This window comes from Telopea speciosissima, chromosome 1 (assembly GCF_018873765.1).
Source record: "Telopea speciosissima isolate NSW1024214 ecotype Mountain lineage chromosome 1, Tspe_v1, whole genome shotgun sequence".
NCBI classification, from domain to species: domain Eukaryota; kingdom Viridiplantae; phylum Streptophyta; class Magnoliopsida; order Proteales; family Proteaceae; genus Telopea; species Telopea speciosissima.
In genome coordinates this window covers 40,119,484-40,135,016 of record NC_057916.1, presented here as the reverse complement: position 1 = coordinate 40,135,016, position 15,533 = coordinate 40,119,484, and the positions used below count along the sequence as shown (strand labels likewise).

The 15,533-nt window shown below is 39.8% G+C and overlaps 1 protein-coding gene across 1 annotated transcript; it reads left to right on the top strand.

Moving 5' to 3' along the window:
- Window positions 1-13,401: 13,401 nt before the first annotated feature.
- On the top strand, window positions 13,402-14,022 carry LOC122657392 (probable histone H2A.3). The gene is made up of 2 exons (XM_043852089.1): window positions 13,402-13,662; window positions 13,800-14,022. Exons 1-2 carry the CDS (start codon window positions 13,474-13,476, stop codon window positions 14,019-14,021), a joined length of 411 nt encoding a protein of 136 aa, XP_043708024.1. The 5' UTR covers window positions 13,402-13,473; the 3' UTR covers window position 14,022.
- Window positions 14,023-15,533: the final 1,511 nt, after the last annotated feature.

Here is a 15,533-nt window from a genome sequence, read left to right as displayed (position 1 = left end):
GTTGCCCTCCAATGTATGATTTTATTTTTCATGTCTCGTTAGTGTATTTGTCTATGCCGCTTGCTTAGAGAACCCTCTCCGTTTATGACTATAAAATCCTTTTGATAGCCTTAAAAATACACTTTCTCCAAAAATGCTCGGATTATGTTCAGAATGATGTGATTTTCTTGTCCATGAGCTTTTTTTCTCATATTTATTTACCCCATGGTGTTAATCATACATTAATTACCCTTATACATAAGCTGGATAAACTTATGAAGCTTTCCCTTTTGAGGAGTTTTGATTAATAAACCTTTGCATTGTCGCTTACAAGATCATGGCAAAATTGTTGGCTACCAGGTTTTGAAAGGTGCGTTTTTTATATCATTTCCCTCTTTCAATTTGTTTTCATTAAAAGTAGGCAAATTTTTGATAATATCATTGTTGCTTATGAAATTATTCATTTTATGTGTCATTGTAAAGACAAACAAGGTTGGCATGTCCAAAGCTTATGAACAGCTTGAATGGGATTATGTTCGGAACCTCCTGGAATTTTCTAGTTTTTTCTGAACGTTTGTGTGATTTTAATTAGTTATCTTATTTACTCTATTTCCTATTATATCAAGATTAAAGGTTTTGTTTTGTTTTGTTTTTTTTCGGTTTTTTTGTTTTTTGGAACCATCTAGGAGTATTCATCAAGGGTGTCTCCCGAGTCCCTTTCTATTTATTATAGTCATGGAGGATTTTCTCGATTAATGTCTGTTATAGAGAGTTGGAAAATGTTTAAAGGCATTAAGATCGGTAGTCTTTTACCAAACAAAAAAATAAAGATCGGTGTAAATGACAATTTTGTGTTATTTGGTGCTAATTAATTTGGATGATGTGTCATCCAGACCGTTTTAACTTTTTTTCATTATTTCTTGGGCTAGCAATTCAGAAGTAGTAAAAGTGACGTTTTCTTCAACAAAAATACCTCTACAAGCCTTAGCACTCAGGTTTGCTATCAGCTTGGTATGAAGGAAAAATGAATCGAAATTGGCTTAGATAGTGCTATATCTGTATCCGTATCTGCATCCGAGATTAGCTTTCAGACAGATTCAGATAGTGCTAAACGGATACGGAATGGATATTTTAGCCGTTTACAATGTAAATATAGTTTTTCGGATAGCTATAGCCTATGTGTATCCACCCACGTCCTTTTAACTTTCGGACGGATTCGGATAGTGCTAAATAGATACGAAAAACGGATTTCGATTATTCATTTACACCCCTAGAAATGTCTTCACCTTCCTTGACCTTAGTCCCCATTTATTGGGATTCAGGAATAAGAGTAGACTTTGACTAGGGTCCAATCTAAGCTTGCTAATTGGAGAATTTCTCTATTTTCTCAAGCTGGCCGTAGAACTCTCACTAAATATGTTTTCAGTTCGATCTATACATAGTTACATATGTACTTAATGTCTTGTTTTCTATTTCCAAAACATATTTGTCTTAAATTGGATTCTATTATTACCAAATTTCGGCGTTGTGAAGGTAACAATAAGAAGAAATTGACTTTGATTCCTTAGAATGATTGTTGCAAACCCAAATCTCTTGAAAATTTGGAATTTGGATTCAATTTTGTTCACAATAAAAGCCTTCTAATTAATCTTGGGTGGCGGCTCCTCAAGAATTCCTCAAGTCTATGGGCCAGAATTTTAAAAGCAAAGTTTTTTCTCCCTATGGATTTCTATTTTCCAGAAATGGGAATTTTCCTCTGATTCTTTCTATTTTTACTTACCATATAACAAATATGATCTCTAAAATTCCTCTTGCTCTCATTGAGCATTCTGATTTCCTTTTCGGCCCTTATGCAAAAAATGGCCTTTTGACTACCAAGACTGTCATCTTGGTTTCCAACTAAACTTTCTAAACCACATGATGGAAACTTTGATTGCAATAGCACTCCCCATTTTAGATATATCTGGAATCATGTTTGGTCTTCTAAAGTTCATCTAAAATTTAGATTTTTTTTTTTTTTTTTTTGGAAACTCTTGCATGAGGGTTTGTCAACAAAAGATAAGTTGTCACTTTTATTCATTGATTATTATTCTGATTTTTGTAGTGAGATTGTGAGAATAAAGAATTCATTTAGCATTATTTATATCCTGTCCTTTCTCAAAGCGAATTTGGACCACAGACCCATTGGGATTAAGTACTGAATTTTTTTTAAAAAAAATCTTTGGATTGGTATGAAAAGGCCAAATGTAATAATCTTTTATCTATTTTTTCCATAACATGCTACTTTATTTTGACTGTTAGGAACCAATGTGTTATTTCTTCTTCTAAGTCCAATTGGTTGACGAAAAGAAATGAGGAATGATCGTGGGAGATACTTACCATTTTGTGGGATATACGAAATTTGACTAAGTTTTTATCCAAGGTCTGTTATATAAAACAAAATCGGGTAGAATTTCGATAGCTCATAACTTAGTAGTTAGAACAAGAACTGGAGTAGTTTAAAAATGTTTTTTTTTTCTTTTTTCCTTCACTCTTGAAGCAAATCAACCTCACTCCTTGGTCCAATTCAAGGTAAGTTATGCGACTCATGCCATAACTCTATTCTCCTCTCTATCTTTTACCCCATGGCCCTCACTCCTTGTTATGAAATCTCTTTCTTTCTTTTTTGTCAATTATATCAAACATGTTCTTTTCTCACCCTAGTGCTCCCTTAAAAGCAAAAACTTGAAGAAATACTTTCTCCATGAAGCACTCTTACAAAACAGAAGTACGCCTTGGCTACTGTACATACGAAGCCTACTTGTTTGATTTTAGTACTTTAAACGTCTTGTTTGATCTAAGTGAATCATCTTTTCAATCTACTTAAATTTAAGTAGTTAAGGGTTGTAGCACTTGTAGGCATTTTTGGAAATTTTTTTTTTTTGGGGGGAGTGTCATCAAATCGAAATAGATACGACTATTGGATTGGACCACTGACCACTGAATGTTTAAAAAGCTTTAACAGTCCTAGTTATTATCAGAAATTCAGAGGGGGCCAAGTTTTCGCACACCCACGGTCAAGGAATTCAGATGGTGCGGAGAAGGTAAGCGCAATAGTAGGGGAGTATTTTCCACCATTCAGAAATAGGGGCTATCATTTATATCCAATGATGGATATTGTTTTCCTTCACACAACATGAAGGAAAACTTTCTCTTATAAGAATAACTAAGCTGTAGAATTGTTGACTATAGTGAAATTTTTCATGACCTAAGGTGAAGAGAAAATCTCTTCATTCAAGGTGACTTAGATGCAATGATTGGAGCCTTTGAATAATAAATCTCATCATCAACTCTTGCCCCTACTTTATTCTTTTTTGATTCATTTCGTTATTAGATGAACCTCATTAAAATTTTAATGGAAGAAAAGGTCATTTATCTTCATTTCTTCTATTTTGAGCTCATCCAAATTCTAACTACATGATGACTCAAAAATTCCTGAAGCTGGTGCTACATTTCCTTAGCCTCCACATTTTCCCATGGCATCTACCACTCACTTGTATGCTTTCATCTGTACAACTACACATCATCATCATGCATTGTTGGGAATTGGACCCAATTGTGCAGTACATTCAGATCGGGTATGAAACCTTTGCATTTAAATTTTAGAAAATCATAACGAATTGAAACATGAAATGTTAGGCTATCTTAAAACTGCAAACAAAGTTCCTCCTCCAAATAGTAGGTTTTTCCACGTTTGAGCAACAATAGGAATTGAAGCAATCAATATTATGAATTTTTAATTCGATGCAAACGAACAAAACCAACTATCACCAAAACTAGGGATTCAAAATCCCAAAAGTCTAGCACCACCACCAATACCCAAGGAAAGAGAGAGAGAGAGAGAGAGAGAGGTTGGTAAATTCATTCCAACCTCCCTCACTATCATGTCTTAAATAGTGGAGCCCCATTAGGGCTCTAAGTTATGCTCAAAATTTAGTTTCCTAAATTGTACGTGACACTTCGGTGATTCCTAAGATTTACACACTCTATCTTGCTTCTAAAAAGGGAAGAGATAGAATTTAAAAGAGATTACTTATCTCTTCTAATTATGGTTGATGATTTAATTCAATTAAAATATATCATAATTAAAGAATACTTAACATATTATTATTTTTCCGATAATTGTCGTGCATAATTATACTCTTTAATTTGCACATATGCCACTTCACTGAACAATATCTCATAATGAACTATAGGGCATGTAATTCAATACCGTCAAACCCCAATTCATTGTATATGTTCTTATCAGAGATCCTGTGATCACAATCAAACGCTAAAAACCCGATCAAACATCATTAAAGTAAAATAATAATACATTTGATAATAAGAAAATAAGTTTGTAAAAAAAATTATAAAAACGCCACTAGATCCAGATTCCAATTTGATTGATCACAAACTTCTTTCTACTTGATATTCCCCAATGAAGGATAGTGGATTCCATGTTAAACATCTTTTTCATTCACGATGCGCCATCACAAATCCAACACACCGATATGTAGTTGGGAAAACATCAATCTTTTGGTGTACCAAAACTCGTAATGTAACACCGTAACAATAAGGATCTCTCAAGTCAATGGGTCAATTGGCGACAAATATGTTCTCATCCTTATATTACAAACAGTAACACATGAGATTTGAACCAAATTCTATTCTATACACATACTCGATGTGTAATTATATTTATGTCATGAAATCAACATTTCTAGTGACATACAAAGTAACAATCATATAAATAGGATGTCCGGTCCTATCCCTAGTTGAGAACGGTTTTAGGTGAAAACCCATGGAACAATCTTTGTAAGCCCGTTAAATAAATTCACGCATAATAAAAATATATTATTTTATTCAAAATAGGTTCGGGTTTAATGGATACATATTCCAATACGCATCCCAAAGTCTCTCACAATTTCTTCCAAAACACTGAGCATTACATTGACCACCTCATTATACCATAACAGTCCACAATGCAATCTTAATTGCACATGAAAAATATTAGCTATCAATAGTTCAGCTCAACTCCAAGGAGCTCAATGGTCTTCACAATTGCACAATTGTTCTTCTAGTGATACAAATATCAATTGTTATTGCCAATGCTAACTGTCATATAAGCCTCTCAAGCTATGCCATCTCATCCATCTAGTCAGACACTGACATTGAACATGATGCCCATGATGAAAGTAACATCTCCATAGATATTGGAATGGCCTTCTAGTCTAGCTGATCATATGCTTACCAACTCACTGCTATCTACTGTAATACTCAAGCCTCGGCCACTATACTAATACTGTTTGTTGCCATAACCCATTTGCTCACACAGAAGCAAACTGCCATATTATTTGTTGTCTATGCATGATTGATATGCCAACCAGATGCATCGATTTAAGCTCACCTCTCTCAGCTCATGCTTCACATGTCACATCTGCCAATTTATTTGTCTTGCTCTTCTCTTCCACATGTATCAGCAATATTAGAACCATTGTGTGAGTGTGTTGACCAACTGTTTGTGTTGACAACTATAAATTGGTACTGGGCTTGGGCCCAATAAGGACTGCCCACAAGAGGTAGGTCGCGACTCGTGTGATGGAGGGGGGCAGTCACTTAAGTGACCTACCCCTTTCCCTGTTGATCTCTATGACTCCCAATGGGAGTCGACATAGGGTGGGTCGCTCATAGGGGGTTTGGCTATAAATAAGTCTTTATAGCACAAACCCTAACATATACGATATAACATCATTATGGATTTTCTCTCCTCCTCTTCGATTTTTGCGTTTCCTAGGGTTTCTATCGTTGCCTAGGGTTTTGTGGTATGGAGTTCTCTATGGAGAAGCCTATAGAGATCGTGATCTGCTCGTAACTGCAAGCTGCATTCGATCATCCCTTCCGCTGCGATTCTCCACTCCGTTAAGGTAAGGTCTAAACCTCTGTGATTAATGGATTTGGAATGCTCGAATGATAACAACAATGTAAACTCCAACAGCTGAGGCCCCAACACTTTACACCTCAAATGAAAATTAAGGGAGGTATAACCAGTGAATTAAATCCAAACAAGGGAGTGTGATGATTACATACTGAGCTAACCTTAAAGGAGTTGTACTGCAGACCACTCCATACTTAGTGTGAAGGTCTCCAACTCGGATTCAATCGTCCAAGATTGAAGGTCACAACACACTCTCTTGCTCACTCAGAAGAAGAAAACTCAATTGTACAAAGTCTCCCCTTAAGCAAAACTTGGAAATGATCTCCCAAACGTGAGAGGAATGCTATTTATAGATTTAGGAATGAGCAAACAAAGTCGAGAACCAAATAATGCATACTAACGTAATGAATCAAATTAACTTGATGATAGATCTACTATGGTTACAATTAATGGACATAAGAATAAGTTGGCAGCGGATACACACTCCCACCACCAACCCATATTAAAATCTATGGCAGTTAGTATTTACACATATCCATACCCAAACTACTAATTATGGTGGGGCACGGTGGCTTGACACGTTGAGCTGTCCGATCATGTAATTAGCTCCTCTGGTCATTTGAGTTGTGTATGGCAACATTTTTATTCCAAATTAGTGTTTCTTAAGTCAAAAGTACTTTTTGTGTTTCTGTTTTTTTTTTTTGGGTGCGAAAATCTATTCATTTCCACGATTCAAAAAAGAGGTTACAATATCCAAAATTTCCCCATTAAATGGGGGGACCAAGAAGACACTTTTGGGTCTAGAAAGAGCCCACTTCGAGACACAATATGCCAAGCCATTCTCTGTCCGGTTAAGGTGATCAAAACAACAAAAGAAAAATACAGATTTGAGGGAAACAATATCCTGCACAATACAAAAAATAGAGGAGGGAGGGGGAGAAGGGGAGGGGGACAGACATTTGATGAGGGAGAGACAATCCGAATATAGAGATACCGAGGTAATCCCCAACCTGCAAGCAGACAAGAGGGCTAAACGGATTGCTAGTGCCTCACCAACTACTGTCGGCGCCAAGGAAAAATGTTCAGAAGCAATCAAACAAATATCTCCACCTGGATCAAATGCAACACAGCCCGCACAAAGAGCTCTAGGGCTATCAGAAGTAGCAGCATCCACAAAAAAGGAGAAGGCTCTCTCAGGCCGACTATGGGCAGCAGGGGGCGAGGTCCCAAGCAGACAAGAAATGGAGGATCTCGAAGAGTGTGAGAGAACATCCTCAATCTCTTTATCAATCGAGGAAATCCAAGTCCTGGAAGGGGGGATCGAAGACTTGAAACAGCGCACATTCCTTCTCTTCCAAATCTCCCAGGAGACTATAGCATGGGAGGTAAAGCACACTCTTCGATCATTCTTAGGAGCTCTAGGGGGGGCGCTCCACTTCAGAATCCACTCCGAAAGGGAGAGCTTGGGAAAGGAATCCACTCTCAATGCCACTGTCGATGCAAACCAAGCTTGCTTTGCCACAGGGCAGTAGAAGAGGGCATGCTCAGTAGATTCAGCTTCAGCACCATATCCACCACAAACATCTGAGGCAACAATCTGACGTTGCTTTAAGTTCTGTAACACTCCAATGGCACCAAGGCAAGCTTTCCACAAAAAGGTCTTAACTTTAGGGGGAGCAAGGGAGTTCCAAATACTGTTCCAGACCTATTTTGGAGTAAGGCTGGCCTTCTTTGCTGACTTTGGATAGCAGCTCACCTGTTGAGAACCCAACCTATACGCTGACTTCATCGAGAAAGTGCCATTTGGAGATAGGCCCCAGCATAACTTGTCCCTGCATCCTTCAGAACTAATAGGGATCTGTAAGATACAAGTAACCTCGAATGGCAATAGGAAAGATCGCAGCTTCCCAACGTCCCATTTACCTTGGGAATCAAAGAGGTCAGAAACACACTGAAAGGGACAATCCGGAGATCTAGGAAGGTGAAGCCAAAAATCTTCAATCGATGGAATCCATGGGTCGTCCCAAATATGGATAGAGAGGCCATCTCCGATAATCCACAAAAGCCCCCGATCCAACAGCTGCTTACCAAACAAAATACTCCTCCAGGCCCAAGAGGGCCTACCCCCGCTTGGGCCAATAAGAAGAACGACGATGGGTAGTAAATACTCTTTAACAATCTCGCCCACAAGGATTCTTCATTGGATATCAGCTGTCACCCCAGCTTTGCTAAGAGAGCTTGGTTTTGGATATACATATCTTTAAAGCCAAGACCTCCATCAAGCTTTGGAAGTTGAATGCAATCCTTACCAACCCAATGAATCTTCCTCTCTTTTTTTTTCTGGCCCTAAAAAAAACTGCAACTCACTTTACTTATGTCATCCAGGAGCCCATGGGGGATCTTGAAGTGAGACATATGGTAGGAGGGAGAAGCCGTCACCACTGCCTTAATAAGAACCTCTCTGCCCGCCTGTGAAAGCAACTGCTCTTTCCAACCAGCAATCTTGGCAATGGTCCTATCCTTAATAATTTGAAACGTTGCCTTCTTGTTCCAACCAATCTGTGATGGAAGATCGAGGTAGATTCTGGGGCTAATAAGGCCTTCCACATTGACAATTCTAGCAAAAATACATCTCATTCTCTGGGGAGTGTTCGGACTAAAGGATGCAGAAGACTTATGACCATTCACAGCTTGTCTTGAAGCTTCGCAGTAGAGAGAAAGAGCATCCCTAAGACTTCTGAGAGAGCTGTGATCTACCTGGAGGAAGATAAGATAGTCATCAGCGAAGAAAAAACGCGTGAGCAGAGGGCTAGTAGGCTTGATCCTTAACCCACTCAGGCTGCCACTATCAATCGCACCCGTAATCAAGGATGTGAGGCACTCAGTGCAGAGGACAAACAAGCTAGGAGAGAAATGATCTCCTTGCCTGATACCACGGGATGGTAAGATGGCTCCCTTCTGGACACCGTTGAGGAGGAAAGAGTAAGACACCGTACTCACACACTGGTGGATAAGCTGGACCCACTTCTCACACAGACCCATCTTCTGCAGAATCCTAGACAAGAAGGACCACTCAATTCTGTCATAAGCTTTGCGCATATCGAGCTTCATTGCTGCCACATAATTTCTTCCCCTCTTAACCTGTCTGATATGGTGAAAGACCTCGTGCGCAATCAGGACATTTTCAGAAATACTCCTTCCTTCAAGAAAAGCCATTGGCTCTGGGGCCATAATCACATCAAGGCATCTCTTCAGTCTTTTGGCCAAGACTTTAGCAAAAATACGATATACCACATTGCAAAGGCTGATAGGGCCGAACTGGTCAACTCTCTCTGCTTCCTTAACTTTCGGGATGAGAAGGATATGTGTCCTATTCAACTCCTTGAGGAGGAAGCCCGAGTTGAAAAAGGATCTTATAGCCTTACAAACTTCTGGACCAACTGTCGACCAATAAGCCTGAAAAAACACAGGGGGGAGACCATTTGGACCAGGGGCCTTCAGGGGCTTAGTACTAAAGACAGCCGCTTTGACTTCATCATCAGAGATAGGCAAACACAGAGCAATATTCATATCATCAGTGAAACTCGGACCAATAAATTGAAGAGCTCTCTCCAGGCTTTGAGAAGCATCAGATTAGAAGAGATGGTTGAAGAAGGAAAAGATCTCTCTATCAATGTCACCTTCCTTCTCAAGCCATTCCCCTTGCTGGGACAACAACCTGTTGATTTTGTTTCTGCTTCTCCTTTGAAGGGTAGATGAGTGGAAAAAATTTGTATTTCTGTCCCCCTCATTTAGCCAAAGGATCCTAGATTTTTATTTCCATAGAGATTCCTGCTGGTTCAGAAGGAACTGGAGGTCCAGCTGAGCTTTAGATTTCAATTCAGTAAAATGAGGATGCCAAGGCATAGCTTGGATATCTCTGATAACACTCATATGCTTATCCACCTCTAAATCCACATCAGAAGCATGGAGCTTCTTCCCCTTTGCAAGCCTGGATCGAACCTCTTTGATCTTCCTTGACACTTGGAACATATCAGAGCCCTGCCAAGTTTTCTTCCACCCACTAACAACTTCCTTCTTACAGCCAGATAAAGCCCTCCACCTGTCTTCAAAACGGAATAGCCTTTTACCAGAGGGAGGGGGAGGATGCAATTCAATCACAAGAGGGGAGTGGTCCGAACCACAAGCCGACTCCACTAAAACTCTTGCATCAGGAAAATTTTGCCTCCAAGAGAGGGAGCACAGAGCACGGTCGAGTCTTTCTCTAATCAAATCTTGCCCTCTTCTCCTGTTGGACTAAGTGAAGAAAGGACCACTTGAACACATATCCATAAGGCTACAGCCATCAACGAAGGATAGGAAATCTGAGATCTGTCCAGCAGGTTTTAAGCGCCCTCTTTGTTTTTCTTCAGTAGAAAGAACCTCATTGAAATCCCCACAAATCAGCCAAGTGGAGGAAACAAAGGACCCCATAACAGAAAGTTGCTTCCAAAAATCCAGCCTATCAGAGGTCTTCGGAGGACCATAAACACAGGAAAGCTTCCAGCATTCACTTGAACCAATCAGTCTAGCATCATAGTTAATAATACGGGGAGAGCAAAGAGTAACCTACAAATTAACATTCATGTTCCACATAATACATAAACCCCCACTAAGGCCAACAGGGTCAACAATAACATGGTTAGGGAGGTAGAGTGATTTACAAAGCAGTTTAATCTTGTTAGAATCGAACTTGGTTTCCATAAGAAAAATAACATCAGGGCGAACTTTAGACTTTAAAGTCTTTAGAACCTGAACTGTCAAGGGCCGCCCCAGCCCTTGGCAGTTCCAACATAATAGTTTCATAATTCTTCGCAAGATCAATGGCTTCACGGTCCCGTGGATTCAATCTCAGCATCAAAGGGAGAATGGGGGTGATAAGGTGAAAACTTGGCAGCACACTTCCATTTCCTGTTGGTAGATATAGGGCCTCCTGAGTAGCTTCTGCCCTCTCCAAGCTGGGGGTCCAATAAACTGGTGGAACTCACATCTGTCAAGGCATCCGAGGATCTATTGTCATCACCATCAACTTCAGGGTGTAGGACGTGGTACAGGGATGGTATGAGATGGTGTGTAAGATGTGTGGAAGATGGCATCGATTGGGAAGGGGAAGGGTTGTTAAAAAATTTGGGGGGAGGATCATTGGTAGAAACAGAGCTTTCTGTAGGTGGTTCACTGGTCTTAGAAGAGAGGGGTTTAAACAAATAGAATGGAAGGAGTGCATTTGGTAAGGGAGGAGTGGGCCCATCAGAAGGAGTGGGGTGGAGAGACACACTAACCACCAGCCGACCCAAAGCTTCAAGGAACTCCAGCCGGAGGTTATGGGCTTTTGGAGGGGGAGGCCCCCAAGAAGGTCCAAAGAAAGGGCCAAGAAGTGACGATAGAACCTGGTTTGGGTAGGTGGGTCCAAAGGTTGAGCCAGCTTTAGTGACATCAGCCCTCAGGGACCCCACACTCAAGTCTTCTCCATTGTTATGCAAGGGGGGTGAAAACCCTAGACTCATCGGCGGCGAGGACAGCATCAACGCCCTCGAAGGCACCCCAACCTCGCCTGAGTGGAGGTTAATCTGCAAGTTAGGCTCATCCCTAGCACTGGTCAGTCCTCCAAAAGGCAAATCTTGCTCTGTCCTCTGTCTATTAAAGCTCCTCTCAAAACCCCTATCTCTTTCTCTCCGCTTTGAAGCTTTGAGCAATGGGGAGAAAGTTCTCCTCTCTCTTTCACTGCAAAGACGGTTACCTGCACAACCGTGGCTGAGGTTGTGGAATTCCACCTAACGGAAGCATTCACGGCAATGTGACTCTGTGTGGCCTAGTCTTCCACAGAAGTAACAAAAGGTCTCCAGGCGTTCATATCTGAACTCTACCTCAGTGAAAATGTCCTTGGTTCTTTAGAGTTTTGCTCCCTTACACAGAGGGATTCTTGCGTCAATCCACAGAAGGATCCTTACAAAATTATTTGAGGGATTGGGTCCCATACACACATGTCCTTCAATAGGTTTCCTAGCCCTAGAAGCAAGCTTAGCCGCAATAGTGAAATTCCTAAAAGCAGGTGGCAATCCATGATTTGGACCAACGTCTTCAAAATGTAAAAGATGTCGAGGCGACAATCGATGTTGGGGGACCATAGTTTAATGGATACCCAGTGTCCCAACACTATCCACGGTCCATTGTTTACTGCTCTCTGTACATCAAAGCGGTTAAGTAATTTAATAAGAAAACACCCATTTCCTTGGGGTTCAACCGTCATTCCTTCCATAGAGCCCCAAGCTTTCATCAGTGAGCCACGAACTGCATCTGGGTGGGGCTGCTTGTCCGGAATCACCATAGCGACAAGCGTGTTTTTCCATTCGTCCTTCAAGGAGTTTAGAACTTCCTCATCTATGGTAACAGGGTCTTCATTATTGACATTTCCAAAAGATCCCAAGTGGTCTTCCTCAATAACTTCCTTAGAAGCCATAGCATTTAAGGCAAGTCACGGAGAGATGGTTGCAGGTGTTGTGTAATTACTGCAGCACGTAGACGACAAGAGATTGAGAGAGTGGAAGAGAAAAGAAGTTGGCACTGCCGGCTAGAATGAGAGGAGATAGTGGCTCACCACATCTCAAAACACAGTAAGTCGTAACTTGACTATGGAATTAGTAATTTGAAATACTTTTGTACCAACAAATGTTGTATGATAAAATTGGAAAAAATATATTTTTGCCTCTAAAAAAAGGACAAAAACATGTAAGAAATGCATACTAACATAAGTATATCTTCTGTTCTATGATGGTGGTGGTGAAGGCGGTGGATGGTGGCAATGGTGATGGCGGTGGTGACATCGATGATAGGGTGGTGGGAAAGTCGAGAGTTGATACTCCTAATAGTTGGGTATTTTTTGTTGCCCAATTTTATTTTTAATTTTTAAAAACAAGTTGAATCTTTTTTGTTGCCCAATTTTATTTATATTTTAAAAAAAACCACTTTCAATTTGTTTTTCAAAAGAACAACTGTTTTTTAACCCAAATTTTTATTCTTAAAAAATAAAAAATAAACTAACTACATACATGTTCTGTTCCAAAATAACATAAAAACACAAAAAATTAATTTTTTAAGGAAAACCTAGGTGTGAGTGTGACGCGCTCATATGTCTTGCTTGTTACTCTTTAGTCTCGGTGCATCGGCAAGCACACTGCTATTATGTACCACAGAGGGCAACTTCGACTTTTTCCCTTTTTCATAAATCCCACTTTGGCTCTTTCGCTCCAAAATACAAGATCCAAGTATACGGGACGTATTTCCCTCCATATCAGACCGTCCATGTTAATTTCAAAGAACGGTCAGAGATTGCGATCCGCGTCCTTGCTGCTGATTGGCTACTCTATTCTGAATCCCACGTATAAATAAGAGATGAGGCAATTTCCTCACTCATCCTTCACGACTCTCTCCCTCTTTTCCCCGAAAACCCTCGTTTAACATAGTTCTGCAAATCTTCTCTCTTTTCTTTTTATATTTTCGATATGGCCGGAAGGGGAAAGTCTCTAGGCGCTGGAGCGGCAAAGAAGGCAACATCTCGTAGCAGCAAGGCCGGACTTCAGTTTCCCGTTGGTAGAATTGCTAGATTTCTGAAAGCCGGCAAGTACGCGGAGCGAGTTGGTGCTGGTGCTCCTGTTTATCTTGCAGCCGTTCTTGAATACCTGGCAGCAGAGGTGGGTTTCGTATTTCCTTTATCGATTGGGGTTTTTATTTTCCTCTCCTGATTACTGGTTAGGGTTTAATTTACTTTGGAAAAAAGTAATCATGTTTAACTGATTTGTTCTTCTTCGATGTTAATGTTGATATGTAGGTATTGGAATTAGCGGGGAACGCGGCTAGGGATAATAAGAAGACTCGGATTGTACCTAGGCATATTCAGTTGGCGGTGAGAAACGATGAAGAACTGAGCAAGTTGCTTGGTGCTGTTACTATAGCTAATGGTGGTGTGATGCCCAACATTCACAATCTCTTGTTGCCGAAGAAGGCTGGTTCTGGCTCTTCAAAGTCTGCTGCTGTTGATGACGATAGTTAGATTAATTGTTTCAAAGTCTGGAAGAAAAGGAGATGTAAAGGGATTGAAGCATCGATTGGGTAGCCATGGATTCCAATTCTTTGTTATCTTATAACCCTTTTTTCACAGATTGGTTGGCTGTATTGTTCAAATCAGTTCTTGCTGGGTAGTTGTTTTTCTTTCTTTGTTTAGAGTGTTTGTGTTAGTTTTTGAGTTAAACAGTGTAGATGAATTAGTTTCGAATCATCAATATATGTAATTTCTTGTGAATCTAGGAAGAATTTAGAATTCTTTTCTATTTTCTGCACTTGGTCTTATGTGTGTTTTGTTTCCAATTTGGGGAAGAACCGTCGTGGTAAAGAAGTGGGTAGTTCTTGGAAATAAGAACAACGAAAAGGTTAAACAAAGTCTCCTCTTTTGTTCCAAGTAGTGATCTCATAGGTTAGGACAATTTTTATGCACAAATTGCTTAACCAATTAAGGGTTAAGGCATATTTATCTGTGATGGATTAATTCAAATTCATCTTGGCCGTACTGATCTGGATTGATTCAAATTGGACAGATTTTGTTTTGGTTGTCAAATCAAGTTGTTTTTTAATACATTTTCAAATATTAGGGTTTGATTATTAATACAAAAAATTTTGTTTCAAGGTTATTTTACCAATATTGACCCTGTCAATCTTGCCAGGGGTATGTTAGTCACTTCAGAGGCACTCCACCACCTCATGCATCTCCCTCCCTTGGTCCTAAGTCCCTATGCTTGATTTACCACGGGAAAAATCATCACCTATGCTTTTCTGCCTGGTACAATTCTCTAGTACCTCTAATAAGAGGGGGATGGATAGTGGATTCCACTTGAGTAGTGTGTTTAGGTAGGGCTAAGGTGGTTATTTTTTGTCTTCTATGAGAGGAATTGTAGGAACTGTATTAGGTAGGGAACCATAGTAGATAAATATTCCCCTACCATACAAAATTATCTCCCCTTCTTCTATTTAAGTTGCATCTGAAACCATGGTAGGTTTTAATATGATGCAGTCTTCATTGTTAAAAACTGCCACAAAAGTGTCAAAACATAACAAAGAGTTCATAAGCTTCAAGCATATTCATATCCACCTATATTCTAGGTGGATTTTACATTTTTGAGATGATAAAATTATTTGGAAAAGAATCTACGGGCAGGGTAGGGATAGGGGAGGAAGAGGTGGGGTTGTAGGTATTTTTATTTGCTCTATTTTTCCAAGTTCTTATAATAGAGGGGAGTGGATCCTACTTTGGCAGTGTATTCGGGTAGGGGTAGGGGTAGGTCATTTTCATAAAGAGGATAAACTTGTTAATAGGGAAAAGAAAGGGTAATTTAAGTATTTTAAAAGATTAGGGAAGTAGGAGATGCAAAAGTTATGAAAGTAAGGGAATATCAAAAGAAAAAGGGCAAAGTTCATGGACATCCCCTCCAAGTATTCAATATGTCATGGATTTATCAAATGTGGTCAAAAGACTTACCAAACTTGGTCAAAATAGCAACTTTTCAAAGGT

Bases quoted from the DNA above. Each gene is read 5' to 3' on its own strand.
- LOC122657392 (XM_043852089.1), top strand. From the start codon at position 13,474: ATGGCCGGAAGGGGAAAGTCTCTAGGCGCTGGAGCGGCAAAGAAGGCA. The intron at 13,663-13,799 runs GTGGGTTTCGTA...GTTGATATGTAG, and splicing joins TTGAATACCTGGCAGCAGAG to GTATTGGAATTAGCGGGGAA.